Source organism: Myodes glareolus, chromosome 12, assembly GCF_982192425.1.
Source record: "Myodes glareolus chromosome 12, mMyoGla1.1, whole genome shotgun sequence".
Taxonomy (NCBI): domain Eukaryota; kingdom Metazoa; phylum Chordata; class Mammalia; order Rodentia; family Cricetidae; genus Myodes; species Myodes glareolus.
The window spans coordinates 9,795,374-9,811,197 of NC_142037.1; the positions used below are offsets into that span (position 1 = coordinate 9,795,374).

General features: G+C 44.4%; 1 protein-coding gene across 1 annotated transcript; it reads right to left on the reverse strand.

Annotated features, from left to right (window-relative positions):
* Positions 1 to 265: 265 nt before the first annotated feature.
* Positions 266 to 7,602, reverse strand: LOC148120105 (disks large homolog 5-like). Its single transcript, XM_087895866.1, has 6 exons — positions 7,184 to 7,602; positions 5,677 to 5,839; positions 4,379 to 4,510; positions 3,535 to 3,718; positions 1,284 to 1,399; positions 266 to 353 (listed from the first exon to the last, which is right to left on the reverse strand). Exons 1-6 carry the CDS (start codon positions 7,314 to 7,316, stop codon positions 266 to 268), a joined length of 816 nt encoding a protein of 271 aa, XP_087751992.1. The 5' UTR covers positions 7,317 to 7,602.
* Positions 7,603 to 15,824: the final 8,222 nt, after the last annotated feature.

The window sequence follows — 15,824 nt, forward strand, 5'->3', positions numbered from 1 at the left end:
CCTCTGAGGAGGAGGAGGCCTTGATGCCAGGGTGGAGAACGCCATGGACACAAGTTGTCTGTGGCTTCTTTGACCTCCTCACTTCTCTCAAGAGCAGCTGTGTAAGAAGGAAAGACAGTCAGTCCCAGAAGCAGCCTGGCACACCACAGGCTAGAAAAAATCAGAGCCTATTCACAGAGAGGAGCCAAAGTCAAAAGCCTCCCACCCCCCTATGAATGCCATTGCATGGGTTGGGAAGCAAAGGTGGCTCACTTGCCTGTGAGACTTAGTGCTCCTGCTGCTGCAGCTCTGTCTGCAGGAAGCTCTCATCCTGGGCTGTGACCTGTTCCAGCTCTGACTGGAGATTTTCTGACCTAGAGAAGGAAGGCAGTTAGGGAGCAGGCCTGGTGGAGACCTGCTAAGGTAGCTACTGAGCCGAAACCAGCTCTATTCAGCGGGACAATCCATCATTACTTTCCAGCTGAGGTTGTTCCCTGCATTCCCCAAGGGAGAAGGGTCAGAGTGCACCTGGGCCTGGAATTTTTTTTCCTCAGCTTTTAAAATCTGCTAGAAGATAAACTGAGAACTTCACTGTTCTGGGTAAGAAAATATAGCACATTTCTCCTGTTGTCTAGATACATTATTTTAGAAAAAAATAACAGTTCCGCAATGCCTGAGTAACAGATCAGGACAGATCTGCATGGCCTTGATTAGATACCAGGTGAGAGGGCACAACCTGGGAAACTCAACGTAGACCCTCTAGGGGAGCCTACACAGCACTCCAGTTTAGGCTCTGATTATTCACACAGCAAGAAACCTTCCTGCACTCAACTCCCCAACTCTTAAATCTTCTCTTATAACCAATGCACACGGCAGAGAGCCTGTAATGAGCAGGAGTGTGCTGCATGCAGATCTGCCCAGAGGCAGGAACTTCTGTCTAAAGGTGATGTTCTGGAAGGAAAATAGAGTAGCAGGAGCACACAGTGTCCTCCACAACTAACTCCCCTGCTTCTCGGGTTCGGACTACATAGGGAGATTTGTGGGGAGACACAGGGGACAAGGAACTGAGAAGATACCAGAGAGCTCAGAAGGGAGTAAGGGTACACAATTCCCAGAAATACGAACGATCAGACATAGTGTTTTCTGGAGAAGCTCTTTATTGGTCTAGCACAATCAATACCCTGAGGTGATCTTTCCCTGACTGCAGCTGAGAGACATCCAGCTTGCAAGAGTCCCCAAAAGGACAGAATCCAGGTACAGGTGAGCTACCTGGTTCTAACTGCTCCTCCCAGCTGGGCTCCTACCTCATCTCAGGGACACTGACATGAGGCTGCAGCTTTTCTGCCAAGTCCCCGTGCTGGGTCACCAGCTCCTTCTGCTTCAGGACATTCTTCAGTCCTTCATCCAGGCTTTCTTGCTCCTGTTCATTAGAAGATTGTGTTCTCATTGGAGGGTTAGCCACTCCCATGTACACACATACACTCATGAATATACACATGAATGTGAATGTACACATACAAACACAGTGTAATACAATAACTTGTATAGTTACCCAGTTAATGCTAATATAAGGAACAATCAATCACCAGGATATTATTGAGGAGTTAACTTTTGTCAGAAGAAGGAAGAAAACGGTGCGATTTCTTTGAGTAACAAATGTCTAAGTCAGTGCCAAGTGATTACATGTATTATCTCAAGCTGAACAATATTCCATAGAAGGGCTCAACCACATTGTACTTTTTCGCTCTTTGAATGATGGACATCTGGGTAGTTTCTACTTTGAGGCTACTCTAAGGAATGCTGCTAAGACCTGGATGTCCCCTCGCTTCTCTGTGGACACCTACTTCATGTTCTGGATTGACTGAGTCACCTGGGGATTGCAGTTCAAATTTCTGAAGACTTGTGTGTGGCTTCTCACTGCACTGTATGATTTTACAGCACCAGCAATGTCTGAGGGTCCTCATTTCTCTCAGTCCTCCATGAGGCTGATTTTAACTCAGAGTGAACAACTCTGAATAAGAGCAGTTACTGAGTGCTGCAGACACAGCACATGGTGAGTGCTTTAGACCGTAGGGAGCCTAAGTGGGTGTGGGTGCACTGAGACAGCCCCATTCTGACGTCACGGCATGGCTGTGGGACTCTGCTGGACTGAGTTATGCTGGAAGCACACTGCACATCAGAATCTCTCATGAAATAAAATCCAGGCCAAGCTCCAAGGCCAAGGATAACTGAGCCAATGTTGGGCAAAGGTGGAAAGAAAATGGTAACAGACAATATGTATGATGACAAAAAGGGACAGAGAAGACATAGTGAGCCACCTGACCATTAAGGATGCAGTCGCCTCTCACCCAGAGCAGAGAAGGGACACAAACCTCATCCCGCCAATCCTGCCTCTCAGACACCTTGATTTGCCACAGTCGCCTCCTCCTAAACTTTATGTACCACATTTCTTTGGTTTGCTCCAAGGATTTCTTGCAGATAAATATTTTTGCCTCTGCTAATACCTAACAGCCACTGAGTCACAGAAGTTTTCTGTCCACTTGTTCTAGACAGCTAGGTGGACACGAAACATGGACAGAAAATTTGAGGTACAGTGAAATGCCTGGGCTCAAGAGAATAAGGGAGTCAACAACAGAGGACAGCACCGGATTTCATTATGTAACCTGCAAACATACTCACCATTGCACCCATTTATACAAGTCCTGCATAGATACACACAGACCCCAGAAATCAGAAGTGAGCAGAAAAAATGAAGAGGACATCACGGTGAATGAACAGTTGAATTTAGAGTATGCTCAACTGAGAGCCTCAGCATTGCTAGCCATCCCTTGGGGTCTAACAATGCCTAGGGGAGCATACAGCATAGTCAGCCTATGTTGAGATGATTGGAGAAAATGTTCTCTTGAAGCCTCAAATCACCCCAACCCCCAGGCTGTCAGTCATCCCACATTCATGGTCATCCAGTCAGCACCAGACTGGAAGCTCCAGGATGGGAGAAATGTCAAGCACCACCCTCAGAAAACAGGAGTGAAAAGGTGCTACTCGGGCTTCTGTTGTTGTGAACCAAGAGCTTTGCAAAAGGAAGAGAACACATTGGGGTGCAGGAAGAAAGAAGAACATACGCAGCTCAAAAAGTTGACAATGAGAACCACTCACTTGGCTCGAGTCCTTGCAAGCTGCTTCCCGCCTGTGATTTCACATGACCCTTGAACAGGAAAAGAGCCAGGTGTGCTGACCTCATCAAAGAAAGCTCTGTGCTCTTCCCTAAGTAGCTCCCTGCATAGCAGCCCTCTGAACGTAATGTCATGGAGGTGTGATACGTGACTGACGCATCTCTGAATGTTCTCTGGCTTCTAACAGAACAGGAGGTTTTGCTGGCCAAACATCTGGTTTCTTGTAGGAGGATAGCTCTACAGAGAACCTTGTGCATGACCACAGAAAGCACAACTGGATGGGATGTAGGTGGGAGTCTAGATGGGTGGATGGATCTTTACATGGGTGTCTGTATGTTTATGTTTGGACAGGTGGGCAGAATGCCCCCCTGCCACAGCCTACCTGCTGCTGCTCAGCACAGGGGCCACAGATCTTCTCATGGACCTCCTTCAAGAGCCTCTTCACCTCCTCACAGGACTCTTGCAGTTCAGTCTTCTCCTTCCGCAGCAACCTGTTCTTCAGTCTCAACACATGTACTTGTTTTTTCAACTGAGTCCAATCTCGTAGGACCTGGCCGTGGCGGTAACTGGACCAACACCAAAAAATGGTGAGCCCCAGCCAGCCTCCATTTGCCATGCCTACGTCCATATGCTACCAGCACTGAAAAGTTGAAAAGCCCCACACAGCCCAAGACTGGAACACTCAGGAGCCAAGCCAGCATCACTCAGAGGCAGGCCAAACCCAGAGAATAAGCAAATTCCAGGAAGATTCAAACTACTTCTGAAAGCCCTGGTAACCAAAAGGTATCCTGTGCCTCTGAGAAGAGAACAGGGTGCAGCCCCACCTGTGCTTAACTGTTCATGGTGTTAGGAAAGCCTCAACAGGAAGAGGACAAACATTCTCTGAAGGAGCGCAGAACTCGCAACAGGAGTAAACTTTGTCTATGGAACCCATGGAAACCAGCTCTATGAAGCCCCTGCCAGAGCTCCATAGGCCTTGGGCTGCCAAGTATCTTCTTCATGATGTGAACCATTTTTCTAAGGGCTCCTGGAAGGCTGGCAGGACAAGAATGGGAGGGCCTCAGTGTCTTTTCACACTTAGCAAACCCAAGTCTAGGAGAGACAAATCTGACGACCACAGGCTAGGCTGCTTGCTAAGAGGCAGACAGTTTGGAACCAGAGCCTTCACTTTGGGTCAAGACAAGTGAGGGCAGAAGCGGCCCCTCTCAAGCTAATCAGGCACTTACCCGACCAATTCGGTCTCTTCCATCAGCTGATTGCACTTGTCCACGGCCTTACTGATCTCCCTGGGCAGTTTCAGCTGGTCATTCACCACCTGGTTATGCTCCATTTTGAGCATCTCAAACTCAAAATTCAGCCTGTGGTAGAGCATGGCCCCAGGAGAAAAGAATACCATGAACACATCAGCTAGGATCACATGAATGAGGCTTGTGTTACACATTGCCCTAGCCTAGTGCATGTCACAGCCTGGCACTTATACACTGGGACCTTCTGGTGCTTATTATACTTCCTATCCTGCCCCCAGAACAGAAGAGTCAGGAGTCTAAAGAGAGGGAGCATGAGCACCCTCAGTGGGCTTAGATTGGCTCTCTAAGAAGATCCCAGGAATCTGTGCCACCTAATTAGGTCCACCAGAAGCCTATGATCACATTTCTCCTGTCTTCAGAACCGGGTGCCTAATTCCTGAATTCTAATTCCTGGGTGTCTATTGCTGCACAAAGGACCAGAGGACATAATCAGTATTTCCAGGGAGGAGTCCCAACTTTAGAATGACTTTCTAAACTCCACAGGGGATTTCAGTGTTCCACCAAGGGCAGCACAGTGGCTAAGAGGTGTGCTGCTCAACACGGGCTTCCCTGGCCTCAGAAGTGCCATCACCTCAAAACTTGGAGAATTCAAAATCCTCAAGCCATGCCACAGACCCAGACTCCCAGGAGAACACATACACACGTATACACACACACATGCACACACACATTCACACATACATATACACACACATACACCACATGCAATCAGGATGCCCAAGAAATGCAGGGAGGTGGCATTGTCTGAGAGCATAAAGATCAAGAGCAGAGAGGACCAGCAATGGGCTCCAGGCCTTTCAGCATCACACTCAGATGGATGAATGGGACCAGGTCTCTCCAGCTGCTTCCAGGAGCCTTTAGCTCACAGTTGTCTGCTGGTCAAGTACAAAGACTCACCACAAACTCACAGTGCCTAGCATCTCCAACAAGCCAACACCTATCAAGGCCTCTTGAAATGCATGTGGAGAGCTCACATACTACAGTCTTTAGCCACAGAGAATGATTCAGGCCATAGGCTCTGCTTTTCATTTGGAGGAAGCAAAACAGCCTCTGTTCCTATCTTACTCGGACCGAGGCTCCAAGTTCTGCATCTCAAATGTACTTAGGAAAATTAGGCACCAGAACAACCTGGAGTTTCAGTCTCCTGTTATTCAGAAAACCTGTGATTGCTTCTGCAGTGTCAAGATGGTCAGCAGAGAACTGGGCATGGTGACTACCTGGTGTTCAAATCTTTGTCGGTATAATTGGCCAAGAATTCACGCAGCTCATCTGCCTCACATGTCATTTGATGTAACTGATTGGTGAGTTCCTCCAACTTTTTCATCTGCTGCTCCTTCTCAGTGAAGGTGGAGAGTTTGAATGGTGCCTCCCCAGTAGTCCCTGCAGGCAGATAAAGACAAATAAACTTGTATTCTTGAATGGCATAGGGCCAGGAGAGTCCATGTTGAATTCAAAGAAGCTTAAGGATGAGAAAATGCTAAAAACCCAGAGAAACTTCCAAAGAACAGGGCAACTTTCATCAGTCAGGGACCCCTGAGCTCTGTATCATCAACCTCTGGATAATCATGCTCATCACTCCCTATTGCTGTCCCCTGGCCCTGGAAGGCATAAGCTAGCCCAGCCAAGTAGAATTGGAGGACAGTGTCAGCTCACATCTGATGTGATGCAGGTAAGTTCTGTTGTCCCTAGTGATTAGCAGCACTGAATCCTGATCACATGTGTCCAGGACCAGAGCATCTAATGGCTGAAGCCTTGGTGTATAGCCAGGGGAGTTTCCCTCCCTTCCTATTGGCATCAGATTCCCATGGAAACTGAAGGAATCCACTGAGGATGAAGTGTACAGCAACACCCCAGCTAGAGAGAGACTCTCATTAGTCAATCTCTTCCTCCTGTCCTCTTTTCCACTCATAATGAAATGAACGATCTCTCAGAAAAGAATCTGCAGCCTGGACAATTCATTATTCTCCCAAATAACCATCAGAAACTCTAGACTCTGGGTCTGCTCTTTGGAATCTCAGAGAAGCAGTATAGGTCCATTGCTTCCCAGAAGCTCCCAGCTGCTGAGTCCCACTACCAGAAGGCCCAGCTCATGTTCACCTCCTCCAGGAAGCCCTCTGTTCTCTGTTTAGCACATACCATGCCTTCCCCAGATCCACTTTTTTCTCATGTTATACTCTGGGAGCTTCAGATTTGCATGTTAATAGGGAAGTCAGGCAGGGGCAGAACATAGTCACCAGATCCACAAAGCCATCCTCACTGGCAGCCCAGGACAACTAGAGCTGGCAGGATGGGAATGATCCCTGCCCAGGTTAGCTAGCTCTAATTTCTCAGGATGAACTGGAGACCTGTGTGCCACCCACTGGGGGTAAGTTGGAAACCTTAGAGCTAACTGAAAGACAGCCCCACTTGGTGGCTCCTGCCCTGCTGGTGGCGGTGATGTAAAGTATGAGAATCTCAAGCTTCACCAGGGCACTCTCCTTTCCCTAATATTAGTGACATGCAACCTAAAGGACCGCAGAAGAAGTGAAGTGAGGTGATGAACCTGAAATCTCGTTAAGTCCTCTGGGCCTCCTTCCCCACTCAGAATGAAAACAGAGGGTACCCAACAAAGCAGTTATAGCCTTGTCAATTCCTGACTCAGCCAAACTAATCATCATGAATCCTTGATAGGGGTTTGCTCCCACCACATCCAGAAAGTGCCCCATCTCCCTTCCCTGAACTCACTGCGTCTTCCCCAGAACAATTTACTTCTCCCTGTTTTCCACTGAGACCTAGGGCCTGCTTCCTTCTGTCTCACTGTGGTCTCTCCATGCGGTCCATTCTCTCTCCCAAATAGATGCCTCAGTCTAGACAACATGTCTATAAGCGAATCTTATAGCCACTGATCGAATGTCCTGAGGGCAGTTGGTGTTGCTACAACACAAGTGACATCACAGGATTCCAAGAGCTCTCCAGGATACAATAGAATTTCCAGAGAAGGGTTGCTGATGTCACTGGCATAGACTTTGCCTTTTTGCTAATTATTTCTCCCTGAACTGAGCAGAAGCTGAGTTTTAATTCCATGAGTATCTCCTGTGACACAGGGGAAGCCATTCAGCACTTCTTTTTTCCAACACTAGAGATTTCTCTGCTTCATTAGTATCTTTTCACTGCTTCACCCACAGAGGGTTGAATTAAGCACTGACCAAGAATGGTCCTTCCCCTCCTGAACATCCATACCCAATAATATGAGAAATAAAACATGCCAAAAAATTAAGTCAGAATGATGTGGAGGAGGAGGGTTGAGTCCTCTGAAGTGAAAAAGCACCTAGGGAAGGCTGAGGTTAAGGGAAGGGGACCATTGATAATTTGTAAGTGAGCTGAGACTGTTATGAGACCCAAACTGCTCTAGACTGCCCTCTCTCCATGCCTGTGTATTAGTCAGGGCTCTCTAGAGTAACAGAAGTTATAAAATGGATCTCTCTATATATTGAAAGGGGATTTGAGCACAGCACCCCCAGCTTCTGCGGCAGGGTCCTTGGTGTTACACAGGACTCTTCCTTACCCCCACTGTCGCCCTTTTGTCTCCTGTGTCCTTGGAATACCAGCTGTCCCTATTTCGGGGCTGAGGAGTTCCAACCAGAGGGGTGAGTCTGGGCTATCTGGGGCGGACTGTCCCAGAAGACAGCACAGCCCCCCCCAGCTTCTGCAGCAGGGTCTTCGGTGTTCCACGGGACTCTTCCCTGCCCCCACTGTCGCCCTTTTGTCGCCTGTGTCCTTGGAATACCAACTGTCCCTATTTCAGTGCTGAGGAGTTCTATCCAGAGAGCTGTCCCTAATTCAGTGGTGAGGAGTTCTATCCAGAGAGCTGAGTCTGGGCTATGGGGTAGACTGTCCCGGAAGAGAGCACAGCCTCCCCCATCAGCTTATGCTGCAGGATCTTCTGAGTTCCACTCGACGCTACCCTGCCACCAAGGTTGCCCTTCTGACTCCTGTGTCCTTGGAATACCAACAATCCCTACTTCAGCGCTGAGGAGTTCCATCCAGAGAGGAAGAGATGGACAAGCGCCAATGCAAGAATTCCTCCAACAACCTGAAAGGCAACATGACATCACCAGAATCCAGGGATCACGAAACTAGAAGAATTGAACACCCTACTCCAGAAGAAATCGACTCTAAGGAGAACGTTATGAAAATAATAAAGGAACTTAAACAGGAGGTGAAAATCTGTCGTACAGAAATGGAAGAGAAGTATACCAAAAAGATTGAAGAAATGAGTAAAGAAATGGAAGAGAAGTATAACAAAAAGTTTGAAGAAATGAGTAAATCCATAAATGAAACCCTGGGAAACCAAGAGAAAACAATCAAACAGGTAATGGAAACAGTTCAAGAATTGAAAACTGAAATGGAACTAGTGAACAAAACACAAACCGAGGGCTGACTGGCTATGGAAAATCTAGGTAAACGAACAGAGACTTCAGAAACAAGCATAAATAATAGAATACAAGAGATAGAAGAACGAATCTCAAACTCTGAAGACACCATAGAGAAAATAAATGCTCTGACTACAGAAAGCAGCAAATCCAACAAATTCTCATCTCAAAACATTCAGGAACACAACAACAACAACAAAAAAACAAATCTAAGAATAATAGGGGTAGAAGAAGGAGAATTGCAGATCAAAGGCACAGAAAATATATTCAACAAAATTATAGAAGAAAACTTCCCCAACCTAAAGAACAATATCCTATGAAAGTTCAAGAAGCATACAGAACACTGAATAGACTGGATCAAAAAAAATCCCCTCGCCATACAATAATCAAAACACAAAACATTCAAGTTAAAGAAAGAATATTAAGAGCTGCTAAGGAAAAAGGTCAAGTAACTTATAAAGGTAAACCTATCAGACTTACACCAGACTTCTCTATGGAAACCATGAAAGCCAGAAGGTCCTGGATAGAGGTACTGCAGAAACTAAGAGACCATGGATGCAAGCCCAGACTACTATACCCAGCCAAGATATCATTCAATATCAATGGAGAAAACAAAATATTCCAGAATAAAAAAAAATTTTAAACACTACGTAGCCACAAATCCAGCCTTACAGAAAGTATTAGAAGGAAAATCACAATCCAAGGAATCCAACATTGCCAATACTGCGTACAATAAATAAGATATCTAGCGACCCTACACAAGCACAACTCAAAGAAGGGAAACACACACAACTACCCACCCCCCCAAAAAAGAGAATATCCGGAGTCAACAACCACTGGTCATTAATATCACTTAATATCAATGGATTCAATTCACTTATAAAACGGCACAGACTTAGTGATTGGATACGAAAAAAGGATCCAACATTCTGCTGTTTACAAGAAACACACCTCAACCACAAAGACAGACACCTACTCAGAGTAAAGGGTTGGGAAAAGGTTTTCCAAGCAAACGAACCTAAGAAACAAGTGGGTGTGGCCATTCTAATATCTAATAAAATTGACTTCAAACTAAAGTCAATCAGAAGAGATGGAGATGGACATTTCATACTCATAACAGGAACTCCTTCATAAGGAGGAAGTCTCAATCCTGAATATCTATGCCCCTAATATACAGGCACCCACTTATGTAAAAGAAACACTTCTAGAACTCAAGGAAGTCATCAAAACACACACACTAATAGTAGGAGACTTCAACACACCTCTCTCACCAATTGACAGGTCAATCAGACAGAAACCTAACAGAGAAATAAGAAAATTATTGGAGGTATTGAATCAAAAGTACTTAACAGACACCTATAGAACATTCCACCCAAATAGGAAAGAATATACCTTCTTCTCTGCAGCTCATGGAACCTTCTCGAAAATTGACCACATACTCGGTAACAAAGCAAACTTCCAAAGGTACAAAAAAATATTAGTAACCAGCTGTGTCTTGTCAGATCACCATGGATTAAAGTTAGAATTCAACAACAATGCTACCCCCAGGAAGCCAACAAACTCATGGAAGCTAAACACTCAACTACTGAATCACCCCTGGGTCAAGGAAGAAATAAGAAAGAAATTAAAGTCTTCCTTGAATTTAATGAAAATAAAGACACAAAATACTCAAACCTATGGGACACTATGAAAGCAGTGCTAAGAGGAAAGTTCATAGCACTAGGTGCCCAATTAAAGAAAATTGAGAAAGCACACATTGGAGACTTAACAGCACAATGGAAAGCTCTAGAAAAAAAGAAGCAGATTAACCCAGGAGGAGTATAAGACTGAAAATACTCAAACTGAGGGCTGAAATCAACAAAATAGTAACACAGAAAACAATCCAAAGAATCAATGAAACAAAAAGCTGGTTCTTGGAGAAAATCAACAAGATTGACAAACCCCTATCCAAACTAATCAAACAGCAGAGAAAGAACATGCAAATTAATAAGATCAGAAATGAAAAGGGGGACATAACCACAGACACAGAGGAAATTCAGCGAATCATTAGATCTTACTACAAAAGCCTGTATGCCACAAAATTGGAAAATGTAAAAGAAGTGGACATATTTTTAGATAAGTACCATATACCAAAGTTGAACCAAGAACAGGTGAACAATCTAAATAGACCTGTTAGTCGCGAAGAATTAGAAGCTGTTATCAAAAATGTCCCTACCAAAAAAAGGCCAGGACCAGATGGTTTCAATGCAGAATTCTACCAGAACTTCCAGGAAGAGCTAAGACCTATATTCCTTAATGTATTTCACAATATAGAAGATGAAGAGGCATTGCCAAACTCTCTTTATGAAGCTATGGTTACTCTGTTACCAAAACAACACAAAGACACAACCAAGAAAGAGAATTACAGGCCGATCTCACTCATGAACATCGACGCGAAAATTCTCAATAAAATCTTGGCAAACCGAATCCAAGAACACATTAGAAAAATTATCCATTACGATCAAGTAGGCTTCATCCCAGAGATGCAGGAATGGTTCAACATATGCAAATCTATCAATGTAATCCATCATATAAATAAACTGGAAGAAAAAACCATATCATCATTTCATTGGATGCTGAAGAAGCATTTGACAAAATTAAACACCCCTCTATGATAAAGGTGTTGGAGCGATTGGGGATACAAGGATCATACCTAAATATAATAAAAGCTATCTACAGCAAGCCGACAGCTAACATCAAATTGAATGGAAAGAAACTCAAAGTCATTCCACTAAAATCAGGAACACGACAAGGCTGTCCACTTTCTCCATACTTCTTCAATATAGTGCTTGAAGTTCTAGCAATAGCAATAAGACAACATAAGGGGATCAAGGGGATTCAAATTGGAAAGGATGAAGTTAAACTCTCGTTATTTGCAGATGATATGATAGTGTACATAAGTGACCCCAAAAACTCTACCAAAGAACTTCTACATCTGATAAACACCTTTAGAAATGTGGCAGGGTACAAGATCAACTCCAAAAAATCGGTTGCCCTCCTATACACAAAGGATAAAGAAGCAGAGAGGGAAATCAGAGAAACATCACCTTTCACGATAGCCACAAATAGCATAAAGTATCTGGAAGTAACTCTAAGCAAGGAAGTGAAAGACCTATTTGACAAGAACTTTAAGTCTTTGAAGAAAGAAATTGAGGAGGATACCAGAAAATGGAAAGATCTCCCTTACTCTCGGATTGGGAGGATCAATATAGTAAAAATGGCAATTCTACCAAAAGCAATCTATAGATTCAATGCAATTCCCATCAAAAGCCCATCAAAATTCTTCACAGACCTTGAGAGAACAATAATAAACTTTATATGGTAAAATAAAAAACCCAGGATAGCCGAAACAATCTTATTCAATAAAGGAACTTCTGGAGGCATTACCATCCCTGACTTCAAACCCTCTTACAGAGCTACAGTATTGAAAACATGTTGGTATTGGCATAAGAACAGAGAAGTCAACCTATGGAATCAAATAGAAGACCCGGATATTAACCCACAAACCAATGAACTCCTGATTTTCAACAAGAGAGCTAAAGGTATACAAGGGAAGAAGGAAAGCATCTTTAACAAATGGTGCTGGCATAACTGGATGTCAACCTGTAGAAGAATGAAAGTAGATCCATATCTATCACCATGCACAAAACTCAAGTCCAAATGGATTAAAGACCTCAACATTAATCTGACCGCTTTGAACCTGATAGAAGAGAAATTGGGAAGTAGTCTACAAGACATAGGCACAGGAGACCACTTCCTAAGTAGAACCCCAGTAGCACAGACAATAAGAGAATCAATGAATAAATGGGACCTCCTGAAACTGAGAAGCTTCTGTAAAGCAAAGGACACTGTCAGTAAGACCAAAAGGCTACCTTCCGACTGGGAGAAGATCTTCACAAATCCCTCATCAGACAAAGGTCTGATCTCCAAAATATACAAAGAACTCAAGAAACTAAACACTAAAACTCTAATTAACCCAATTAAAAAATGGGGTACTGAACTGAACAGAGAATTCACAACAGATGAACTTCGAATGGCCAAAAGGCACTTAAGGTCATGCTCAACCTCCTTAGGGATCAGGGAAATGCAAATCAATACAACTTTGAGATATCATCTTACACCTGTCAGAATAGCCAAACTCAAAAACACCTATGCTGGAGAGGATGTGGAATGAGGGGAACACTCATCCATTGTTGGTGGGAATGCAAACTTGTGCAGCCACTGTGGAAATCAGTGTGGCTGTTTCTCAGGAAATTGGGAGTCAACCACTCTCAGGACCCAGCAATTCCACTCTTGGGAATATACCCAAGAGATGTACTATCATAATACAAAAGCATTTGTTCAAGTATGTTCATAGCAGCACTATTTGTAATAGCCAGAACCTGGAAACAACCTAGGTGCCCCTCAATAGAAGAATGGTTAATAAAGGTGTGGAACATATACACATTAGAGTTCTACTCAGCAGTAAAAAATAATGACATCTTGAGTTTTGCATGCAAATTGATGGAAATAGAAAACGCTTTACTGAGTGACGTAAGCCAGACCCAAAAAGAGGAATATGGTATGTATTCACTCATATGTGGATTCTAACCATAATTAAAGGTCTTTGAGCCTATTATTTGTGATCCTAGAGAAGCTAAATAAGAAGGTGAACCTGAAGAAAATCATGTAGCTATCTGTCTGGAGATTGGAAATAGACAGGAGTCCCAGGTAACCTCGGGTGCATGGGGGGGGGTGGAATGGTTATTGGAAGGGGAGAGGGTTAGATAGAAGGGAGTAGGGGAGGAATGGGAAAAGCTAGATGGACTGGGATGGGGGGAGGGAGGAAGGATGGATATGAGATCAGGGAAGAATATATTTCAACTAAGGGAGTCATCTTAGGGTTTACAGGAGACTTGATTATAAATGGGATCACAGGTCCAAGGAGATCCCCAGACTGTTCTCTGGACAGAAGAGAGGGTGCCTGAAATGGCCTAGGCCCATAACCATACTGATGAATATTTTGCTTATCACCATAGAACCTTCATCTGGCGATGGATGGAGATAGAGACAGAGACCCACATCGTAACACTGAACTTAACTCCCTAGGTCCAAACGAGAAGCAGAAGGAAAGAGAACGTGAGCAAAGACGGCAAGATCAGAGAGAACCTTCATTCCACGATGGATGGCGATACAGATGGAGACCCACATTGGAGCACCGGACTGAGCCCCTAAGGTCCAAATGAGGAACAGAAGGAGGAAGAAAATGAAAAAGGAAATAAGGACTGCGAAGAATGTGATCACCCACTGATACAAGGGGACGGATCTAATGAGAGTTTACCAAGGCCAGTTGGACTGTGACTGAACGAGGACGCAATCCAACCAGATTCTCTGAATGTGGCTGGCTGGAGTCTTTCTGAAAAGCCATTGACAATGGCACTGGGACTTGTTTCCTCTGCATATACTGGATTTTGTGGATCCAGTCCGTCTGGACACTCACCTTCCTGGACCTGGAGGGAGGGGGGAGGAACTTGAGCTTCCCACTGAGAAGGAAACCCTGACTGCTCTTAGGGATGGAGAGGGAGGAGGAGAGGGAGTGGGGGGAGTGGGAGGGTGGTGGGAGGAGGGGCGGAAATGGAAACTTTTATAATTTAATAAAATTACAAAAAAAAGAATAATATCTCCTCTGGGAATGGCAAGAATAGGAGGAGTCAGACTTCAGGTATATGTAGAAGATGTGACAAAGGCTGACATTGGACAAATGAATGCAGATCAGCAAAAGAGAGACAAGGCAAGCCAATACTATTGGGAAACTCCTTGAGGGGCCTCTCACAGGCACCCAAGCCAAAAGTGGCCCAGTCATCCCAGTCACTATGGAGGACATGTCGTACCAGGAAAACTAAAGAATCCAGAGCCTTCTTCATGGGACCATACTGTTGTAGATGATGGCATAAACATGGAGTCAAAAATTCCAATAGGAAATAGGAAGCATATATTCTGGCAAACTTTTATAAACAATCAAAGACCAAATTTAAGAGTGCATATAAATGGCATTGTAATTGTTGGTTTGTTAGACACAAGTGGGGGTATGAGTTTTCATTACTCCAGAATCTTGGCATCCAAATTAGTCTCTTCAAGAGGCATATGTTCCATTACTATGAATTGGAACCATATCTCAAGTTAAGCAAAGCTCAAAGTTGGTTGACTGTATTGGGCCAGAAGGTCAAAGAGGGAAACTGGGGCCATATGTCGCTAATATTACAGTAATTTTGGGGTATCGTGACCTGTGGCAGCAATGGAATACCCAAATTAACATTCCTGTAGTCCCAGGATCTCATAATTTTGGGAAGGGTATTATAAGGTGTGGCGAACCCCTTGACAAGCAAGGAAGAATGACCACGAAGTCAAGGATTCTTCTCAAATCACACTTTATTGGAGCCTCTTGGTTGAAGGGAGAGTGGGAAGCCAGAGAGAGTAAGAAATGAAAGAGAACAAGAAGAGAGAGAGAGAGAAAGAGAGAGAGAGAGAAGGAGAGAGAGAGAGCAGGAAGAGAGAGAAAAGGCGAGAGAGAAAGAAAGCCAAGCGGCAGCTGCTTCTATAGGGAGGAGGGACTGGGATACTGTCCTGATTGGTGAATACCATTCTGCTGGTGTCCGGGGCCTCGGGATTGGCTAGGGACAAGGCTCAATTATGCAAATGTGGGCAAAGGGTGTTCAGCCCCACACGGCAACATCAAAGGGATTTGTTTACCTCCAAGCTGTAGGACCACCTGCGCCATCTTATAATGGCGATTTGTCCAGGTGGCTCCCTACAATAAGGTACTAAACACAAAAGTCACCAGCCACTTAGGCTGTACAAAAACATAAAGGATCTAGCAAACCTTTAGAGGTACCAACAGTCCTACCTTTCAGATGGTTAACTGAGAGGCCAATATG